Here is a 17,759-nt window from a genome sequence, read left to right on the forward strand (position 1 = left end):
CTTTATTTTGTTATTTTTATGTTTGGGCTATGTTGCGTTCTCATCATTTGGACAACTAGAAATTATTTTAAACAATGTGTTCTGGGGTCTCTCCAGTGTTGGAGACTCCAGAACAGTCTATTTCGAAGTGCTAATTCTACAGGGAAATCACTGTTCCTTACTGCAAGATGCCAAACTTAATCTCATTTATCCTTCCAATGCGCAGTACTGGTCTGTAACCTTGTTACTGTATTTATTCTCAGAATTGGTATGTTTCTACCTCTCTGCATCTTTTGTTTATCTGTTGTGTAAGTGTATGATCATAATATTGACCATACTCTATTGTCTGAGGGGCTCAAAACGCCTCCACCCATGACCTTCCTTTCCTTTCACAGATAATCATATCTTTGCCTGGGGTAATGGAGGAAATGGTCGCCTGGCTATGACACCAACCGAAAGGCCTCATGGGTCTGATATCTGTACCTCCTGGCCACGACCTATCTTTGGCTCACTGCATCACGTGCCAGACCTTTCCTGTCATGGCTGGCATACTATCCTCATTGTGGGTGAGTACATGTGTAGTAGAGACTGACGTTGATTTAAAGCGAGGACTGGACGACTCCAGTGCAGAGTGAAACAGTTGTTCAAGCAAAGAGGAACATGAACAATTATGACCAGTTGCATTTAATTTCTGCATGCAGCTAGTCATTTTTGCGATCACATAAGTACCCCTTGTGGGTGGTAGTGACTAGTGTAAAATGCATTGCTGAAAACGTGATTTTGTTTATATGCCTTGTAAATAATCTGTATAATGGGTATCTGCAAAGTGCAAGAGCTGCTCATTCAAAATTATGACATGCTATTGTGTGTGTAACATCAGTGCATTCCATATGTTGTCCTGGGCTTTGTCTTTAGGAGGAATGATTTTCTTTGTATTCATTTTCTGTTTTGCATTATTGCGTATGTATCCTGGAAGTGGCTGGGTATGCCTGTTATTTCATTCCTCTGAGTAATCCGAAAAGTAAAAATATGTTGTATTTGAACACTAATGATCGCTGGGCATCATGTACACTGTTTCTTAGAGCTGAGTCGGGGTTTCTTGGAAAGAAAGCATTCATTGATCCTGTCAAAGGCTCCCAATGGAGAAAAAAAAATTCAACACAGTTTTAGGTCTGGATTGCCCAGGGCATCTCCAAGATTGAGAAGAGCCTATTGTGCTTTCCTAATATTCTGTGAAAGGTGATTAGTAATTACCACTTTGTGAAGTACAAAATGCACAATACCTGTGAGAGTTTTGGAAATTCATCAATTCACATATATTGCTTAGAACCACCAGTCTAAAGCAAGAACTTCTGGACAGAGGCAAATGTGAATTGATTGTAATTATTTAATGTGGCATTGTAGTTGAAAAATGCTGCTTAACGTTTCACATGAATTTTATTCTGCTCTTCTGGTGGATACTTCGGACTGCAGATTCCTCACCTTGTGAATATCCCAAGATGCCAGACTGGACCTGAAAAACTCTAAAGCAGTACTACTCTGTGCCGGTAGGTGGTGCTGTGTTGACCATATTCTGCTCCAGAAGTGCCACACATGCGCGCTGACGCCAGTTCCTTTCTTTCTGCATGTTCTGACATGGATCCAGAGCTATGCTTCTCTTTTTTTTTTCTTCACTCTGTGAAGTTTTTTTCCCTCAAGTTTTCCAGTGAGCAAGGGAACATGTCACTCCCTAAGAATTCGGGATTTAACCCTAGTAGGGAGTGTCTCGTACAGATGTCTGGGACAGATACCCTCGAGCTGTGTCTCTGGTGTTTGACGCACGACTCGAGGCCTGTGACAACTGTGCCCAAATTAATGCACCGGCCATTGGTGAACACGAAGCAAACCTCCATGTGGGGAAACACCGCAAGGCTCCATACAGGTCCAGCTCCAGTTAAGTCGAGTGTGCTCCTGGAGGTGTTTCCACATAGTTTGCTGTCCACATTATTTGCTGTCAAAGTCTTCAAGTAAGTCCAATAGAAAACATAAACAGTCCCAGCGGCACTCTGTCCCTTCCCGCCACTGTTATTCTATAAGAGAAGGCCCGAGGGTATCGCCTTGCCTTCAAGTCTCGCTACCGTTCCACTGAGGAGTCCATTCCAACTTTAGTCCCAATGCAACCCGATTTTCTGGGTCCATAAGTGATATCGCAGCAGGTCGAAGCCGTTCTAGAGGCCATGCTCCACATCTTTGTAACACTTCTGGCATGCCGGGCTCCGAGGATCCACAGGGGCCTCCAGTCTGGTTACTGTTGGTGCCTTCTGTGCCACTTGAATCTGCTTTGGGTCCCCGCACTGCCATCTGTGCCGACTTCTGATCTGTGACCAAAATCCTCACCAGTCCTTTGTGTGCCAGCTCCGGAGAAGGCGCTATCTATCCTGGTATCAGACGCCGAGCCGAATTTATCTTTACTAAGGCGACAACCAGATCCCAATGTGGCTCAGCCAATGCTCCATTCCTCAGACACTAATTCAGTACTGTGCAGTTGTGCACAGACACTACACTAATTTTTTGTCTTGGACTCCAACCAGAGCTAGCCTTATAGCAACAAATATGGAGGGGATGGGGGAACAATTTGCCCTGCGTTATTAAGACAACAATTTGTACATGGACCTCCTAGAGGCCACTGGGTTGGATACCTCACCCACTACTGAGTTGATTTTCCCCTCTGGACCAGCTGCAGAAGTAAGTACTACTTTTGCCACTGTGACTAGGAGAGCTGCTGAAGTCCTTGACCTCCACCTCCGTACCATGGAAGTAAACACAAATGTCCTTCTGATATCCTTCAGCCTGGCCAGGCACTGACCGAACCTCTCCTGCCTTTTAGGTAGCACTGACCTTTTTATAACTCTGCATCTAACTATTTAGATTTTTATGACATAGGCTTCTAAAAGTAGAGTTAATCATAATGCCTTTTCGACGACTCTGCCTGACAGAGTCCAAATGTTTGTAAACGTAGGGCAACAGAATGTTCACCTTGCCAGAACTGCTTTGAGATCAGTCAGCTCCAGCTGCCTCCTTGGGCTTTCCATTCATTTGGGGACATGGTAGGTGAGGTCTTACTGTTATTCCCAGTAGACTTACAGGCTTTATTGACTGAAACCATTTAGGACCGCCATGGTGCGGCCAAGTAATTCATCCTTTGGCCTAGACTGGTTATCTGTTAAGGACTACTGGGACAAGTTTGGTGCTCCAGCACCATACATGGATGAATTCTACAGGCTTCTCCAGGGACGTCCAGACATCCGTAATGGACATGCCATTCAATGGACCGGCCTGTTTGGCGAAAAGGCAGACTGTGCCTTGGAGCTTTTTAAGTAGAGCTGAGCCTCGAAACTCTTTGAGCCTTTTGCCATCCACCTGTCCAGCAATCCCCCCCCCCCCCTTCCCCCCCACCCCACACACACAGTTTTCCCCTTTTCCGGGATATCCCAGAAGCTTGGCGTATCAACAGCGTCTGGCCATCCACCCGCTCAACAGGCTTCCCAGCCCTTTCGAAGTCACGGCCATGGCCCAACAGACAATGATGAGGCCATCAGTGGCAGTGTACGTCCCAACCCTCCATCCTTCTGTCAGAAACCTCAAAGCATTCTTAGTGCACCCTTAGCTGCACATAGCCATCTGGTAGGAAGCAGGGTCAGCCATTTCCTTTATGGGTGTCAGAGCATTACATCTGACAGATGGTTTTTTTAAATTGCCCAACAGGGCTATGCCCCGCCATTTCTTTTTGACCCACCGCACCCGTCACCTACATCGGACAACTTTTGGAGCGCCCTTTGTCTGTTTTGTGCCAGGAGGTGCAGGCTCTTTTGGCCAAAAGAACCATAGAGAGAGTACCAGTCTTGGAAGTAGGGACTGTTATTCATGCTACTTGCATGTTCTGAAGAAGAACAGAGGCTTTCTTCCAATTTTGGATCTTTGTCCTCTGAAAGCCATCCTGCACAAGTACAGATTCACAGTGGCCCAGGTTCTTTCTACCCTGGATCCCGTAGACTAGGTGGCTGCGGCAGTGGCGGCTCCTCCGCTAAGGCGGAGAAGCATCGCCCCACTGCTTTTAAGCAGTGTAACTAAGGAACAAAAAAATGATAATAACATGATGTTGTTATAATTTTATTGTTTACATCTGCTTTGCAGGTGGATGGGCTGCTCTGGTCTCAAAGCAGGGCTGGGAAGGAGTGTTTTGCCCACTCCTAAGTGCCCAATTACAGTTTGACCGGCTCTCTCGGGCCTGCCAAACCATCATGCGCTCTTTGCATGTTCTCCATGCAGGCTGCATTACAGCCGGCGTGTAAAACATGCCCAGGCCCCCAGTTCCTGTCTGAGCCCACAGCTACGGCGCTCAGACCAATCACCACGCTGCATTGCAGCGTAGTGATTGGTCAGGGGAGTCTGGGTGCTTACCAATCACAGTGCTGCATTGCAGTGTTGTGATTGGTCAGGGGAGCCTGGCAGTGCTTTCTGGTTCAGCCGAGTCCGACGGAAGAGAGATGTGGGACGCAGCAATGAGGTTTTTTTTTCTCCGCATTTTTTTGTTTTTTTGTTCTTTGGTTTCAAACCCCTATCAATAAACCCACACTGATTCCAGTGATGGATTTATTAATGCATTCACCCAAAGCGTACCTTAGAGGTACCCCCTTAACCCCACTAGTCCTCTAGTGTGCTGGTTTACTGGTCCTGTCCAGCCTGCCACCACAGACGAGTTTTGACCCCATAGGAGGTGAGAGCCCTGCTCTCTGAGGTCAGAAACCATGCCTGCTCTGGCAGGAGGTGCTTACACCACCTCCAGCAGAATGGCTAGTAAATTAGCATGTTAAAGCAGGGAGCATCAAAGAGCCCACTGCCTTTGATGTGCGTACCTGGCTTCTCCCAGACCTGGGAGATGTCACCCCTTTCCCTAACACCCATTTGGCCCCAAGACAGGCCGGAAATAAACTATGCAAGGAGGTGTGTTGCACCTCCAAGCTTGTCACACCCCTTGTGTGGGCTACCTAAAGTGAACACAAAAATTAGGATTTCACCATCTTGACTGTGGTGAAATTAGGAACTCTGGAACACTGTGATTCCCACTCCCCACAAGAAGTGGTCATCTAGGGGGTATAGTGACCCCAGAGGTAAGTAGCCCATTGGCTACTACCCTTCACTCCCCTAAATTGAGGAAATCAAATTTGTCTGGCTGGAGAAGAACGTAGGACAAAGAAGAGCCCACAATGCAAGAACTGAGGAGCAGCAACTGACTTGGCGCAAACCCTGCCAGCCTGCCTGCTGTCCCCAATGATTGCATGGACCTAGCTCATCCAGAAAGCAGTGTTCCCTCCAAAAGCTGTGGAAGAGTGACCCACGCCTTCACCAGGCCAGCAAAATCTCCCTTGGAGCAGCGGAGCTTCTTCCTTGCATGTTTGCAGGCACCAAAGGGACCGAAATGAGATCCTCTGCCAGTGTGACCCCACCAGACCAAACAGAACTGCACATGAGGCCCCCTTCCTGTGTTGCCGTGAACTAATGATGCCCCTGAGGCAGAGAGACCCTCAAGAGTTGAGGCCCCCGTTGGGCTCTACCAGACTGGCCTCCCAATCCCCACCTGCAGCCTCCCTTGCCAGACAGCAGGTACTGCGAGAGCCTCGGACTGTGAAAACCCAACACCAATGAAACACCACTGCACCGTACCCCACAAACCAATGAGAAGTGGGCCAACGGGGTCCTTAGATCCTCAAGAGCTTAGCCCACCTAAGTGTTTGGCCGGACTGGTCCCCGTCCCTGCCTGCAGTCTGTTTTTGCAGTGCCTCCCTCAGTGCGGTCCGCCAGAGAAACCACCATTGCAGCTCTGAGCCAGACTTCCAGTGGATCAGCAGTGTCCCTAAGTCCCCGAGAATCTCAGACTGAGCCCCCCCCCCCCCCCGGTGGGTTTACCAGCCATAGTTGTTCAAATCATATGTGATGTAATTTCTCAAAGGTCAACAACATATGTTTTCACCAAAACCCTTTGTGATGCCCCAGTGGGGCATACATTTGGTCCTCACTTTCCTTATGTGTACCCCTTTTGAGTCAATGCACAGTTGTCCATTGCACCTCCTCACTTTAAAAACGGCCTTTATTGTTGTAATAACATCAGCATGTCATGCGAGTGAGCTTCAGGCCCTCTTGGTCTAGCCACCTTTTTTCCAGATAAACTGATGCTGCAGACTTGAGCATCGTTCCTACCGAAGGTGGTGATAACCTTTTCACGTTGGACAAGTCATGACTCTTCTGACCTTCTTTTCTCGTAAGTCATCCCTCAAGAGGAAGAGAGACTCCAGTATTGGGCCCTAAAAGTGTACTCCACTTTTACATTGATGTCTCCAGTGAAAATTTAGTGGGCGGTCAGCTCTGGTGACATTCGCTGGGGCAAAGAAGAGCAAGGTGGTGCAGAAGCGGACCATCTTGCGGTGGATAACTCTCTGTATTTAGATCTGATATGCGTTCGCTAAGAAACACCCTCCAGGTCTGAGGGCGCATCCTACCAATTCTAAAGCTGCTACCACTGTGTTGGCACATGGAGAGCTTGTCCTGGATATTCACCAGACATTTATGTGGGCATCAGTGCACATGTTCACAAAGCCCTACTGCAGGAATGTTTTATCTGAGCCATTCCACGCCCCCAATACCTTGGGAGGTCTTGCTTGGGTATCTATTCATAAGGTGAAGAATGTGCGGTTAGAAGTATCCATCAAAAGAACAATTACTTACCTTTGATAATGCTCTATTCGTAGCATGTGTTGGCCGTAGATGCATATGCTTGGCATCATCCTGCCATCTAGTGTTGGGCTCGGAGGATTACAAGTTGTTTTTCTTCAAAGAAGTCTTCGAATCATCCGATATAGTGACTCCTCCTGCGGTGTGCTTTGCGCATGTTGCTTGGCTCCTTCGTTAAATGTTGTTTTGTTTTTCTCCAGCATGGTTGGACGTCGACAATGCAGCTCCGGGACCAAGGCTGAATTCCTCACTGAGGCCTTTTTCGGAGCTCGCTTGTTTTTTCTCTCCAGTCCAACAGATTTCCTATCCGAACAATATCAGCTGGTCATTTCACAGCACCCAGCCTTTCAAAACGTCTCTGCCTCCATTCTACAGGACAAAATCTACGAGGGATGGAATGCACACCCTTCAGCTTTTTCCCCAATTGGCACGCAAAATACTCCCAGCAAGACAAACACGAACTGTGCGATCTATTTGTCACCGGAACACAAGAAGACTTCCTGTGAGGCGTGCTTAGCGCTCCAGTCGAAGAAAACACCTCGGCAGTGAAGGGAGCATCGTTGGGCCGACACCACCATGCAGGGACTCACGGAAGATGCACTGGACATCTTCCGGAAAAAGGTCGCCAGACCCCAAACAAGAAACAGAGGACACCGAGACGCAGACTGTGCCACCAGATGTGCAGATACTGCTGGCTAGCTGTGGGGAAAGCTCCGACTCCGACCTGGATTCCACACAGGGGCACGTGAGTATCTCAGCGAAAGCTGCCCAATCCCCTACCTACTCACTCAAACCGACTTTCGGAGCCCCATTGCCCTCAGGCTATATAAGTCTCAACAGGCACACACACACAAATCTGGCCTGGAAAGCCTTTGACTAGCATCGAATAATATAAGGCATTAAAGTTTGTTTCGGTGCGGCTCCAAAACAGACCTCATCGGCACACGCAAAGTCAGGCAAAGGCTCCGAGCCGAAGCAGCGCACATCGGAACCAAAAAAAGCCTCGTAACCGAAAGATGGTGCATTCTCAAAGTCCTCGGCATTAAAACCAGCACCTAAGCTATCTGCTTCGAAAGCACATACTCAAGCCTGCAACCTGCACAAAAGGCTCTTCAACGTCTTCCACATCTTCAACGCTGAAAAACACAAAAAGTAGCACAGAGCCATGCAAAAACAATTGCAGCCCATTCTTGAGTGCTTGCTTGACCAGGGACAAAAGAAGTTTATTTTTTATACACCTGGACACTGGGCACCAAACCACCACAGCCTGTTTCTCTTACGCTTCCCAAAAAAAAGAACACCTTTGAGGAGAACATTGCTGGGCCTGAATCAGCCCATCAACCAAAGAAGGAAAGAAGCACAAGCCTATTTGTTTCCCTCCTTCTCCTCCTCCTCCTCTTCCTAATCCTTCACCTCCTATTCCATCTTTACTTACTCTACCTTCACCACCATCAAGGCCAGTGCGGACACCCTCTCTGGAACACTTGCCTTCTGAGCCGCCACATTTTTCACCAGATTAGTTACCTACTGATGATCAACCTGGGGAATACAATAGCGCTTATTTTCACAGACCCACAGGAAGATCCCAGTACTGCCCCTGGCAGGACCTATGGGATATTTATGATGCAGATCCTAACATCTACCGATCCAAATCCTCACTGCCAGCTGATACAACTTTCTATGATCTTATCAGTAGAGCTGCTGCACACCCCAAAGTAACCTTACACACTATCCCACAAGAGGATGAGTTTTTGGTTAAAACGCTTAACAGGTCACAAAAACAGCTCAATCGTTCCCTATGCTTAAAGGTATTTTGTCTTCCACACACAACATATTTAAGCAGCCAGTTAAATCTAGGATAGTCACCTCTCGAATTGAAAAGAAATGAGAAGCATGCCCTTTGGACCCTGACTATATTTGGGGCCAAATCATACCATATTTATTAGTGGTACACACAGCCAGGAAAAGAGCAAATTCACAAGGCACAGGGGTTGCTCCTCCTACAGATAAAGAGATTAGGAAATATGATGCGACAGGTAAATGAGGTGCAACACAAGCAGCCAACCACCTGCGTCGTGAAACTTCTGTGGGACTACTCTCCAAATATAATTGTGCCACATGGGATGAAATGCAGGAACTACTGTAGCTCCTCCCTGATCAGTACCCACAATGTGGTACAAAACTGGTGGAAGAAGGCAGGGCTATATCTAATGCCAGTATACAATGGGCCCTAGACGCCGCAGCCACAAGCGCTGGAGAGGTTAACACCAGTGTCTTCATCAGTCGTCACGCATGGCTCAGAGTCTCCGGTTTCAAACTGTATGTACAACATCATCTGCTCAATTTACCATTTGATGGACAAAATCTATTCGGGCCACAGGTGAATGAAATGCTAGAAAAGTTAAAAAAGGACACTAAGCCACTAAAGCAATGGGGGCCCTACAAACATAGAAACACCGTGGTTCCCTTCGTAGGGGTCAGTACAGAAGTGCAGCCAGAGAGGGTTCCTCCAATGACTCCGGCACTGGATATAAACAGCGCTCCTATCATAGTCAATTTACCAGGGGAACTTTCAATAAAACAAATTAGAGGTAGAGGCTGTGCAACCTCTACCAAAACTCCTACCCCTCAAACAGTGACCACCTACACATTCCCCAACCACATTGAACATCAGTCAGGGGAAGGTTAAACAATTTCTATCCACACTGGCAGGACATCACCACAGACCAAGGGATACTATCCATAATGAAAAATGTGTATTGTCTAGAACTCAAACACCACCCACAATTCCACCCAGAGCACAAAATGTGCCACACGAACATCTTACCCTTTTACAGGACGCAATTCTATCTCTCCTTCAAAAAGGCCAAGAGAAATTGTACCCTTACAATATCATGGACACCGAGTATACTCCCTTTATTTTCTCATTCCCAAAATGGACAAAACTTTAAGGCCTATCCTAGATCTCAGGCCACTCAACAGTTAAATGTTCTCAGAACACTTTCACATGGTCACACTGCAAGAGGTGATACCACTGCTGCAGCACGGAGATTTTATGACCACATTAGACCTCAAGGATACATACTTCCATATTCCCATTCATCCAACAACCGCCGTTATCTGTTTTCAACTCAACGGGCAACACTATCAGTTCAAGGTACTACCCGTCATGATCACTACGGCTCCAAGGGTTTTTGCCAAACCCCTTGCAGTAGTGGTGGCTCATATCCTAAGGGAAGGAATACATATTTTCCCCTATCTAGACGATTGACTCATCAAAAGTCTGAGCTATCAATAGTGTCTTCAAGGCACTCAGCAGGTTCTCAATCTTCTGCACAAACTGGGGTTTGCCATAAGCGTACAAAAGTCTCATCTGAAACCATTGCTAATTCAGCCGTTCCTAGGTGCAACTCTAAATTCAGTTAGTCAAAGCATATCGCAGTCCAGAAAGAGTACAAAAGTTCATAGAAACATTACCTCTTTTACAACCACAAGCTAAACTCACAGTAAAAGTAGTGATGGGGTTTTCAGGCATGATGTCTTTCCGCATAGTCATAGTACCACACGCTCATCTACATATGCGTTCCCTTCAGCCCACTGTGCATTCTCAGTGGTATCAAGCGGAGGGACATCAAAAGATCTAGTGTTGATAAGGCCAGCGACTCATTGCTCTCTGCAGTGGTGTAACAGCAGCAACATGTTGCAAGGCCGGCCCTTCAAAGCCCCAATTCCGCAAGTCACCATTACCACAGGTGCATCCCTCCCAGGATGGGGAGCACATATGCAAATCTTACAGTTCGCAGTCTATGGACAATAGCTCAGACACATCAATCATCTAGAGCTTTTAGCAGCTCCGCTAGCCCTCCAAGCTTTTCGCAATCACCTACACCAGAAAGTGAAAGCGCAAACAATTGCCCAAAGGCGTCAAGGCGCTGAAGGCAGTTAGTCTTTGGTAAGAAGACAGGCAGAAGAAAATACAAGGCCCAAGCACTTTCGTTAAAGAGTTAAAAGCCAAGTTTTTAGAGCCATATGAAATAGTACGTGAGTTTGGAAACTGGAGATTAAATAAGGAAGAGAGTTCCAAAGCTTGTATGTGGCCACTGAAAAGGATCTGCCTTCCCATCTCGATTTGCGTTAGTTAGAAGCAGTTAAAAGATTTCTGCCTGAGGATCGCAGCTGTCGGGGAGGGGAGTATATCATTGGAACAGGTTTTTAAGCCCTCCAGGTCTAAAGTTATGGAGAGCCTTGTGAACGATACAAAGAGCATTAAAAAATGTTTGTTCACAGGCAGCCAGTGAAGCTTCCAAATCCTCGCAGAGACTGATTGGAATTTGGGAACATCAAGGATCAGTCTAGCTGCATCATTCTGGACCAGCTGCAGTTTGACAAGAATAGGCTCATTGATATACAGGTACAGATTTTTGCAGTAGTCTAACCTGGAAATAATGAGTGCCAATGCCACATGATTACATGCCGGAAAGGATATACAAGGAAATACTTTCCTAAGGGATTCATAATTCAAGAACAGGTCAAAACCGTTCGGTTGACCTGCAGGTTGAACGATACATTTTTATCAACCAGTACTCTAAGGTACTTAGTGGAGTCAGTTGGAGTAGGCAAAGCCCCCAGCCTATCTGGCCACCACGAGTCAGTCCATATGGATGCTTGACTGCCAAAGATCAAGACCTCCATCTTGTCTCTATTAAGTCTTTGGTAGTCTTTTTCCATTCATGTGGCAACAGCCTGCATACAATTTTTGAAATTGGTAGAGATTGCTTTTGTGTCCTTATAGATGGACACAATAATTTGTAGGTCATCAGCATAGGACAACGCTTGGAGCCCAACGAACCTTATGAGTTTTGCCAGCGGTGAGACATACATGTTGAATAATGTAGGGCTCAGAGAAGAGCCCTGAGGAACCCCACATGGCAAAGTTATGGAGTACGAACAAAACTAGTCCATCATAACTATCTGAGATCTATCACTCAAAAGATGCCAAGCACTTTACCCCCAGTTCCTGCACCCGCTCAACAAGCGGGGTCAGCGATATGGTGTCAAAGCCTGCGGATGAGTCCAAAAGGATTAAAGCTGCAGTCTGCCCTGTATCCACCATGGAGCGTATGTTGTTGACTGCTGATACTAATGCATTCCTCACAGCTATCCCTCCTATAAGAGCGTCTCTGGCACTAAGCAGTCTATCACAAAATCCACCTTCTAGCAGAATACCTACCTGGTGTGGACAACCACTTCGTATATACTCAGCAGGTACACGAGTGGGAGTTCAACTTACAACTACTCCGCTCTTACTTCAGAAGATGGGGAACATCGCTTGCATGTTCCACTACCCTCAATCCAGGGGCAATGCCCGATGGATTAATTGATCAGCAGTATTTGACTACGCTTTTCGTTCTCTCCCACTGTTTCCATATGTGGTTCAGAAGTTAACACAAACGTCTCTAATCCTAATAGCCCCAACATGGGGATGCAGGCATGGTTCACAACCCTACTGCAACTATCTTTAGTGCCACACAAGAAACTAGCTCTTTGGCCAAATCTACTAACTCCGGATCAAGGAAGAGTAATGCATCCCAATCCCAAGCAGCTAAATCTAGCGATGTGGCTCCTGAAATACTAGAGTTCTGGCATCTAAAATTACCACGAGAATGTATGGCCATCCTTAAACAAGCTTGTAGGCCTACAACTAGAGCATGTTACGCTGCAAAATGGAAACGGTTTGTACATTACTGTACAAGTAAGCAGATTCAGCCTTTAGCACCTACAGTACAAGACATTATAGGCTATGTCTTCCATCTGCAGTAAACAGGGCTTGCATACACATCTATCAGATTACACTTAGCAGCACTAGCTGCCCACATCAAAAATAGTCAATATATGTCCCTGTTTAAAATACCAATAATCAAAGCATTCATGGAAGGACTCAAAAGAGTTATGTCCCCTTACACTCCACCAACCCCAGCCTGGAACCTAAACATTGTCCTTACCAGGCTTATGGGGCCACCATTCGAACCACTTCATTCATGTCAACTCCAATTTCTAACATGGAAAGTTGCCTTTCTAGTGGCAATCTCTTCAGGATAAGTGAATTACAAGTACTTACTCTGAAACAACCTTTCTTTAAAATGTTCCCAAACAAATTAGTTCTACGGACTGATCCAAAATTTCTACCTAAGTGGTCTCATCCCTTCATACAAGTCAGACCATAGAGCTACCAGTGTTCTTTCCTAACCCATACTCAGTAGCAGAGAGAGCCCTATATACATTAGATGTTAAAAGGGCTACCATGTTCTACATTGATTGAACAAAAACATTTTTTTTAAATGCAGCAGCATTTTGTTGCTTTGAACAAACCCTAACCAGGGTGCACCTATATCCAAAGCAGGAATTGCTCAATGGATAGTTGGATTCATTAAAAAACATGTTATCAAAAAGCCAAAAAACTACTTACGGTACCCCCAACAGGCTCATTTCACACCTAAACAAGTAGCCACTATGGCTGTTCTAGGAAATATCCCTAAAGAAGATTTTTGTCAAGCGGCAACATGGAATAACCCACATACATTTACGAGTCACTACTGTGTTGATTTATTCACACATCAACAAGAAAGAGTGGGTCAAGCTATACTTAAAACATTATTTCAAACACGTACTTCAACCAGTCGCTAGCCACTGCAAAGGAGAGCAATGCTTTACATTCCATGCTAAGCCTATCTATCTACGGCCAACACATGCTACGAATGGAATGTTACTTGCCCTGTAAGCTTCTATTCATAAAGTGTAGCGTAGTGCCGTAGATTCATATGCACCAACCCTCTTCTTCGAGAGCTTTAGGTTGCTGTAATTCATAATATATTTAGTACTGTATTACACATTCACAATCGTATGCATGTTTGTTTATTCTGTCACTTTATTGCTCCTTTTCTAACGCTCACCCAATGACCTCTAATCTAACAAAGGAACCAAGCAACATATGCAATGCACACCAGAGTAGGAGTCCCTATACCTAGAGAATCGGAGACTTCTTCGAAGAAAAACAATGTGAAATCGTCCGAGCCCAACACTAGATGGCAGGATAATGCTAAGCATATGAATCTGACACTACACGCTACAAATAGATGCTTACAGGGTAAGTAACCAATTCCTTCTGGTGATACTCTATCTAAATGCAGATTCCTCACCACCCTCCCACCTCACCCAATGTAATGAACGGTCTCCTTTCCTTCTAAAAACTTCCTAATTTCCAATTCACCGATGGGCTCCGCATCCGAGGATGCAGATAAGCTTACGAACTAAACTTGCATTAGCGTGCCTGGGTGGCGCTAATGCGGCTCTGATTGTCACTTCTGTAGGGAAACGAGGTCGACACACAGTCGCACAGCACTATCTACGACACCCAGGAGCACTGCTTTAGAGTTTCCCAGATCTAGTCTGATATTCACAAGGTGAGGGATCTTAGGTTATATAGATTATCCACCAGAAAGGGCATTACCAAAGGTGAGTAATTTGATCATCTGGTCTTTACTTTTACCTGAAGTGAACAGTCAGTGACCCACTGCCACATTTGATCTCAGCAGAGTACCTCACACTTTTTTTCCTTAATTGGAAATTAATAGTCAGACCCTCTTGATTGAATTTGAGAAGTTTAATATTTGTCTGGTTCTTTTTAATACACATTCATAAAATATATGGCTTTTATCTCACATTTTTTTTTTCTTCTTCTTCCTACTGTTTCATTATGAGTTTCATGCCGCTGGGGGTCTGGCCAACTGCACAGTTGCATTGATATTAATAGTAACAGCCTTTACCGAGCAGCCAGTCTGTATTTGATTAGATGGATTGAAGGACTTAATTCCCAATATAAATGTATGTGCTTGAGTGTACTTACTTCCATTATACGATTGGAGGAATCATTCATTACGTCTCTTTGGATTTCATCTATTTCCAATTTACATAGACGTCCACCTGCTTGACTGTAAAATCTACTGAGGGTTGGCATCTTGTGCTTCTCAGAGGGAGAGTCCATTAGTTAATTGGTCTGAGAGGGGTGAGGAATACTCCTCTTAGACATAAATAAGAAACCTTCTAGGCCTTTATCCAGGTACTGGGAAAGCACATGGTGAATACTGCGAGAAAGTGACATCTTTCTTGCATGGTGTGCCCCCACTTTTTGCTGAATGTACTTTGACTGAGTGTGCCCTGGACTCCTGCCAATCAGGTGCCCAGGGCCTATGTTCCTTCCCTAAAACGGCAAACCCTGGCCACATGTCAGCCCCTGGTAAATGGTACCCTAGGTACCCAGGGCCTTGTGACTAGGGAAGGCCTCTGAGGGCTGCAGCACTTATTGTGCCACCCTTAGAGACCCTGTACCCTAACACAAACACACTGCCCTTGCAGGCTGAGTGTCTGGGTACAGGACAAAACAGAGTCGACATGGCACACATCCCTGTGTGCCATGCCCACAACATACACTGCCCTGCCATACATCAGCCACCCCTCTAGCTGGGTGCCCTATGCCAGTGGTGTGGGCACAGGAGCATGATTGATTGATTGATAAGGGATTTGTATTGCGCTACTTTGCCCCTACCATACCCAGGTCCATTCCTGGGCACTGTAAGTGCAGTGCTACCATTTAAGAGTATATGGTGCTGGGAGCTCGTCAAACACGAACTCCACAGCACCATGATGGCTCCACTGAAGACTAAGAAGTTTGGTATCAAACTTCTCAGCACATTAAACCCGCACTGATGCCAGTGCAGGATTTAATGTTTAATGCACGACAGAGGGCATCTTAGAGATGCCCCCTGAACCTAACCTACAATCCACGTCTGGTCTGAGGGGCTGCCACACAGCAGACATGTTGCTGGACCCCGGGTAGAGAGCCATCCGCTCTCCTGGGCCTGCAATAATGCACATCCTGGGCGAGGTGCTAGGTCTCCTCCCCCAGGATGGGCAGGGGAAGCTTCAAAGGCATGCTGCCTTTGTGAGCTTCTCCAGGCCACTCGCTGTACTCAGCAACTTGCCCCTACCGGTTCTAAACCCCCACTCTGGCGGGAAGATTGTCCGGAAACCCAAAGGAATGACAGAGGGTGTGCCAGCCTCTGCCAACCCCACCGCTCAGGTGGGGGAGGCGAGGTGAAACACATCCCCAGGCTCTCGCCATCTTGAAGATGGGGAGCGCTGCCCAATCAGGACTAGGCCACTGCCCCCCTCCCACAGGAGAGTGGCAGGATAGGGGGTGTACCCACCCCAGGACAGGGACCCAGTGGTCCCTGCCCTTTACCTACCTGTAACGCCCCTAAATTTAGTATTTAGGGGCACCCTGAACCTTCCTTCCTCAGATTCCAGATTCTGAAACAGCAAAGATCATCAAGAAGAAAGAAGACCTGCCGTGCAGCAGCTAAGAAGAGGAAGACACCAACTGCTTTGGCCCCAGCCCTACTGGCCTGTCGACCCTTGAACCTGCTCCTGCTAAATCCCGGCACCTCCTGTAGCCAGCAACCTCACCAACCCCGGAGGACCTGGCTACCTTGTGACTCTGAGCATCTGGGACTCCCATGAGCAGTGACTCTGCTCAAAGCAAGTATCTAACCCCTAGCATCAGCCAGGAACCGCGAACCCTGCACACACTGCTCCCGCCAAGCCTGGCCTGTGCTGGAGTGGACAAAGACCCCGAGGACGTCCCCCTGGCGACTGTGACCCCGAATCTGGCACCCAAGGACCCACCTCGACGCTCCTGACGACACCTGCAGCCTCAGAACGAGGGACCCCCCTCAACCGCGATCAACAGAGGGGGAGATTTCCCGACACCAAAAGGCACCCAGGCGCCCTCCTGTGCCCGACTCCTGGGTACCTACCTATCCTCCTACCACCCAACTTACCTCTCGAAGTGGTGGTCACACCTGAAGAATCTTCGTCCCTAAGCTTGCAGCCTTTGTTCGTCCTTCAGCTTTTCCATTGCAATCCATTGAGCGCCCGAAGGCTCAAAAGCACCCTGCACCCAGCCGCCCGAGTGGCCCTGGCAGTGCAACTTCTACTCTGACCTACTTCCCCATTTGCCCTGAGCAAGTGACCAGGAGCCCAGCTCCCACAGCCTCGTGGCCTGCTAGTCAGCAGCCATCAACCATGGGCCCTCTGCCTCCCATAGGATAACATTGGGCCTAACTCATTCTGCACCCGGCTGCCCCTGTGCCGCTGAGGGTGTAACAACTGTACTTACCTGACCCTGGGAGACCCCTGAGTCTGTGCCCAGAACCTTAACTCTGCCAGTCGAGTACTTGCCCAAAAGCCGATAACTCACTTTTCTTCCATAGGGTAACATTGACTGGTTTCTTCTGAAATTTCTTCTAAGTGTGGAGTTTCTAAACTTTAAAATATTCACCTAAAATCAACCGGGTAACGAAAACGGAAATACTCACCGGCTATTAGGAGAGATCCCAGTGCTGGATCTTGGTGCCCAGCACTGACCCTGAAAAGTACTCACAACCGTACTTGCCACTAACTCAATTTTCTTCCATAGGAAACCATTGACTGTTTTTCAGTGAAATTTCTTCCAAGTGTCGATTTTTTGCACACTACAAATATCCTTTAAAAATCGTACCAACTGTGAAAACGTAATTACTTACCTGTTTTAGATAATGTCCCAGTACTGAGCCTAGAAGCCCAGCACTGGATTACAAAAGTAACAAGAACATGCTTTACCCGTAACTTGAATTTTCTTCCACGGGAAACCATTGACTGTTTTCCTGTGATATTTCTTCTGTCGATTTTGCAAACTTATAAATATTCGTAAAAAATCGCCTGTATAACTTAAACGCAGTTTCTCAACTGCCTACAGGTGGTACACTAGTGCTGGATCCAGGATCCAACACTGACCTAGAAAAAGTAACCCTAACCCCACTTACCTGCTAGTGAATTTCCTTCTATAGGATAACATTGGTAGTTCGATCAGAAAAAGTTTCTAAGTGTCAACTGTTAAACTAGCAAAATATTGCTTA

The 17,759-nt window shown here is 46.8% G+C and overlaps 1 protein-coding gene across 1 annotated transcript in view; it reads left to right on the forward strand.

The window, feature by feature from the left end:
• NEK9 (NIMA related kinase 9) overlaps positions 1-17,759 on the forward strand; it is a 276,348-nt gene that overhangs the window by 221,790 nt on the left and 36,799 nt on the right. The window contains exon 17 of the mRNA XM_085626728.1: positions 375-545. Coding sequence (XP_085482854.1) covers positions 375-545 — 171 coding nt within the window. The remainder of the gene's footprint in view (positions 1-374; positions 546-17,759) is intronic.

The sequence above is a fragment of the Triturus cristatus genome, chromosome 9, assembly GCF_964204655.1.
Source record: "Triturus cristatus chromosome 9, aTriCri1.1, whole genome shotgun sequence".
NCBI classification, from domain to species: domain Eukaryota; kingdom Metazoa; phylum Chordata; class Amphibia; order Caudata; family Salamandridae; genus Triturus; species Triturus cristatus.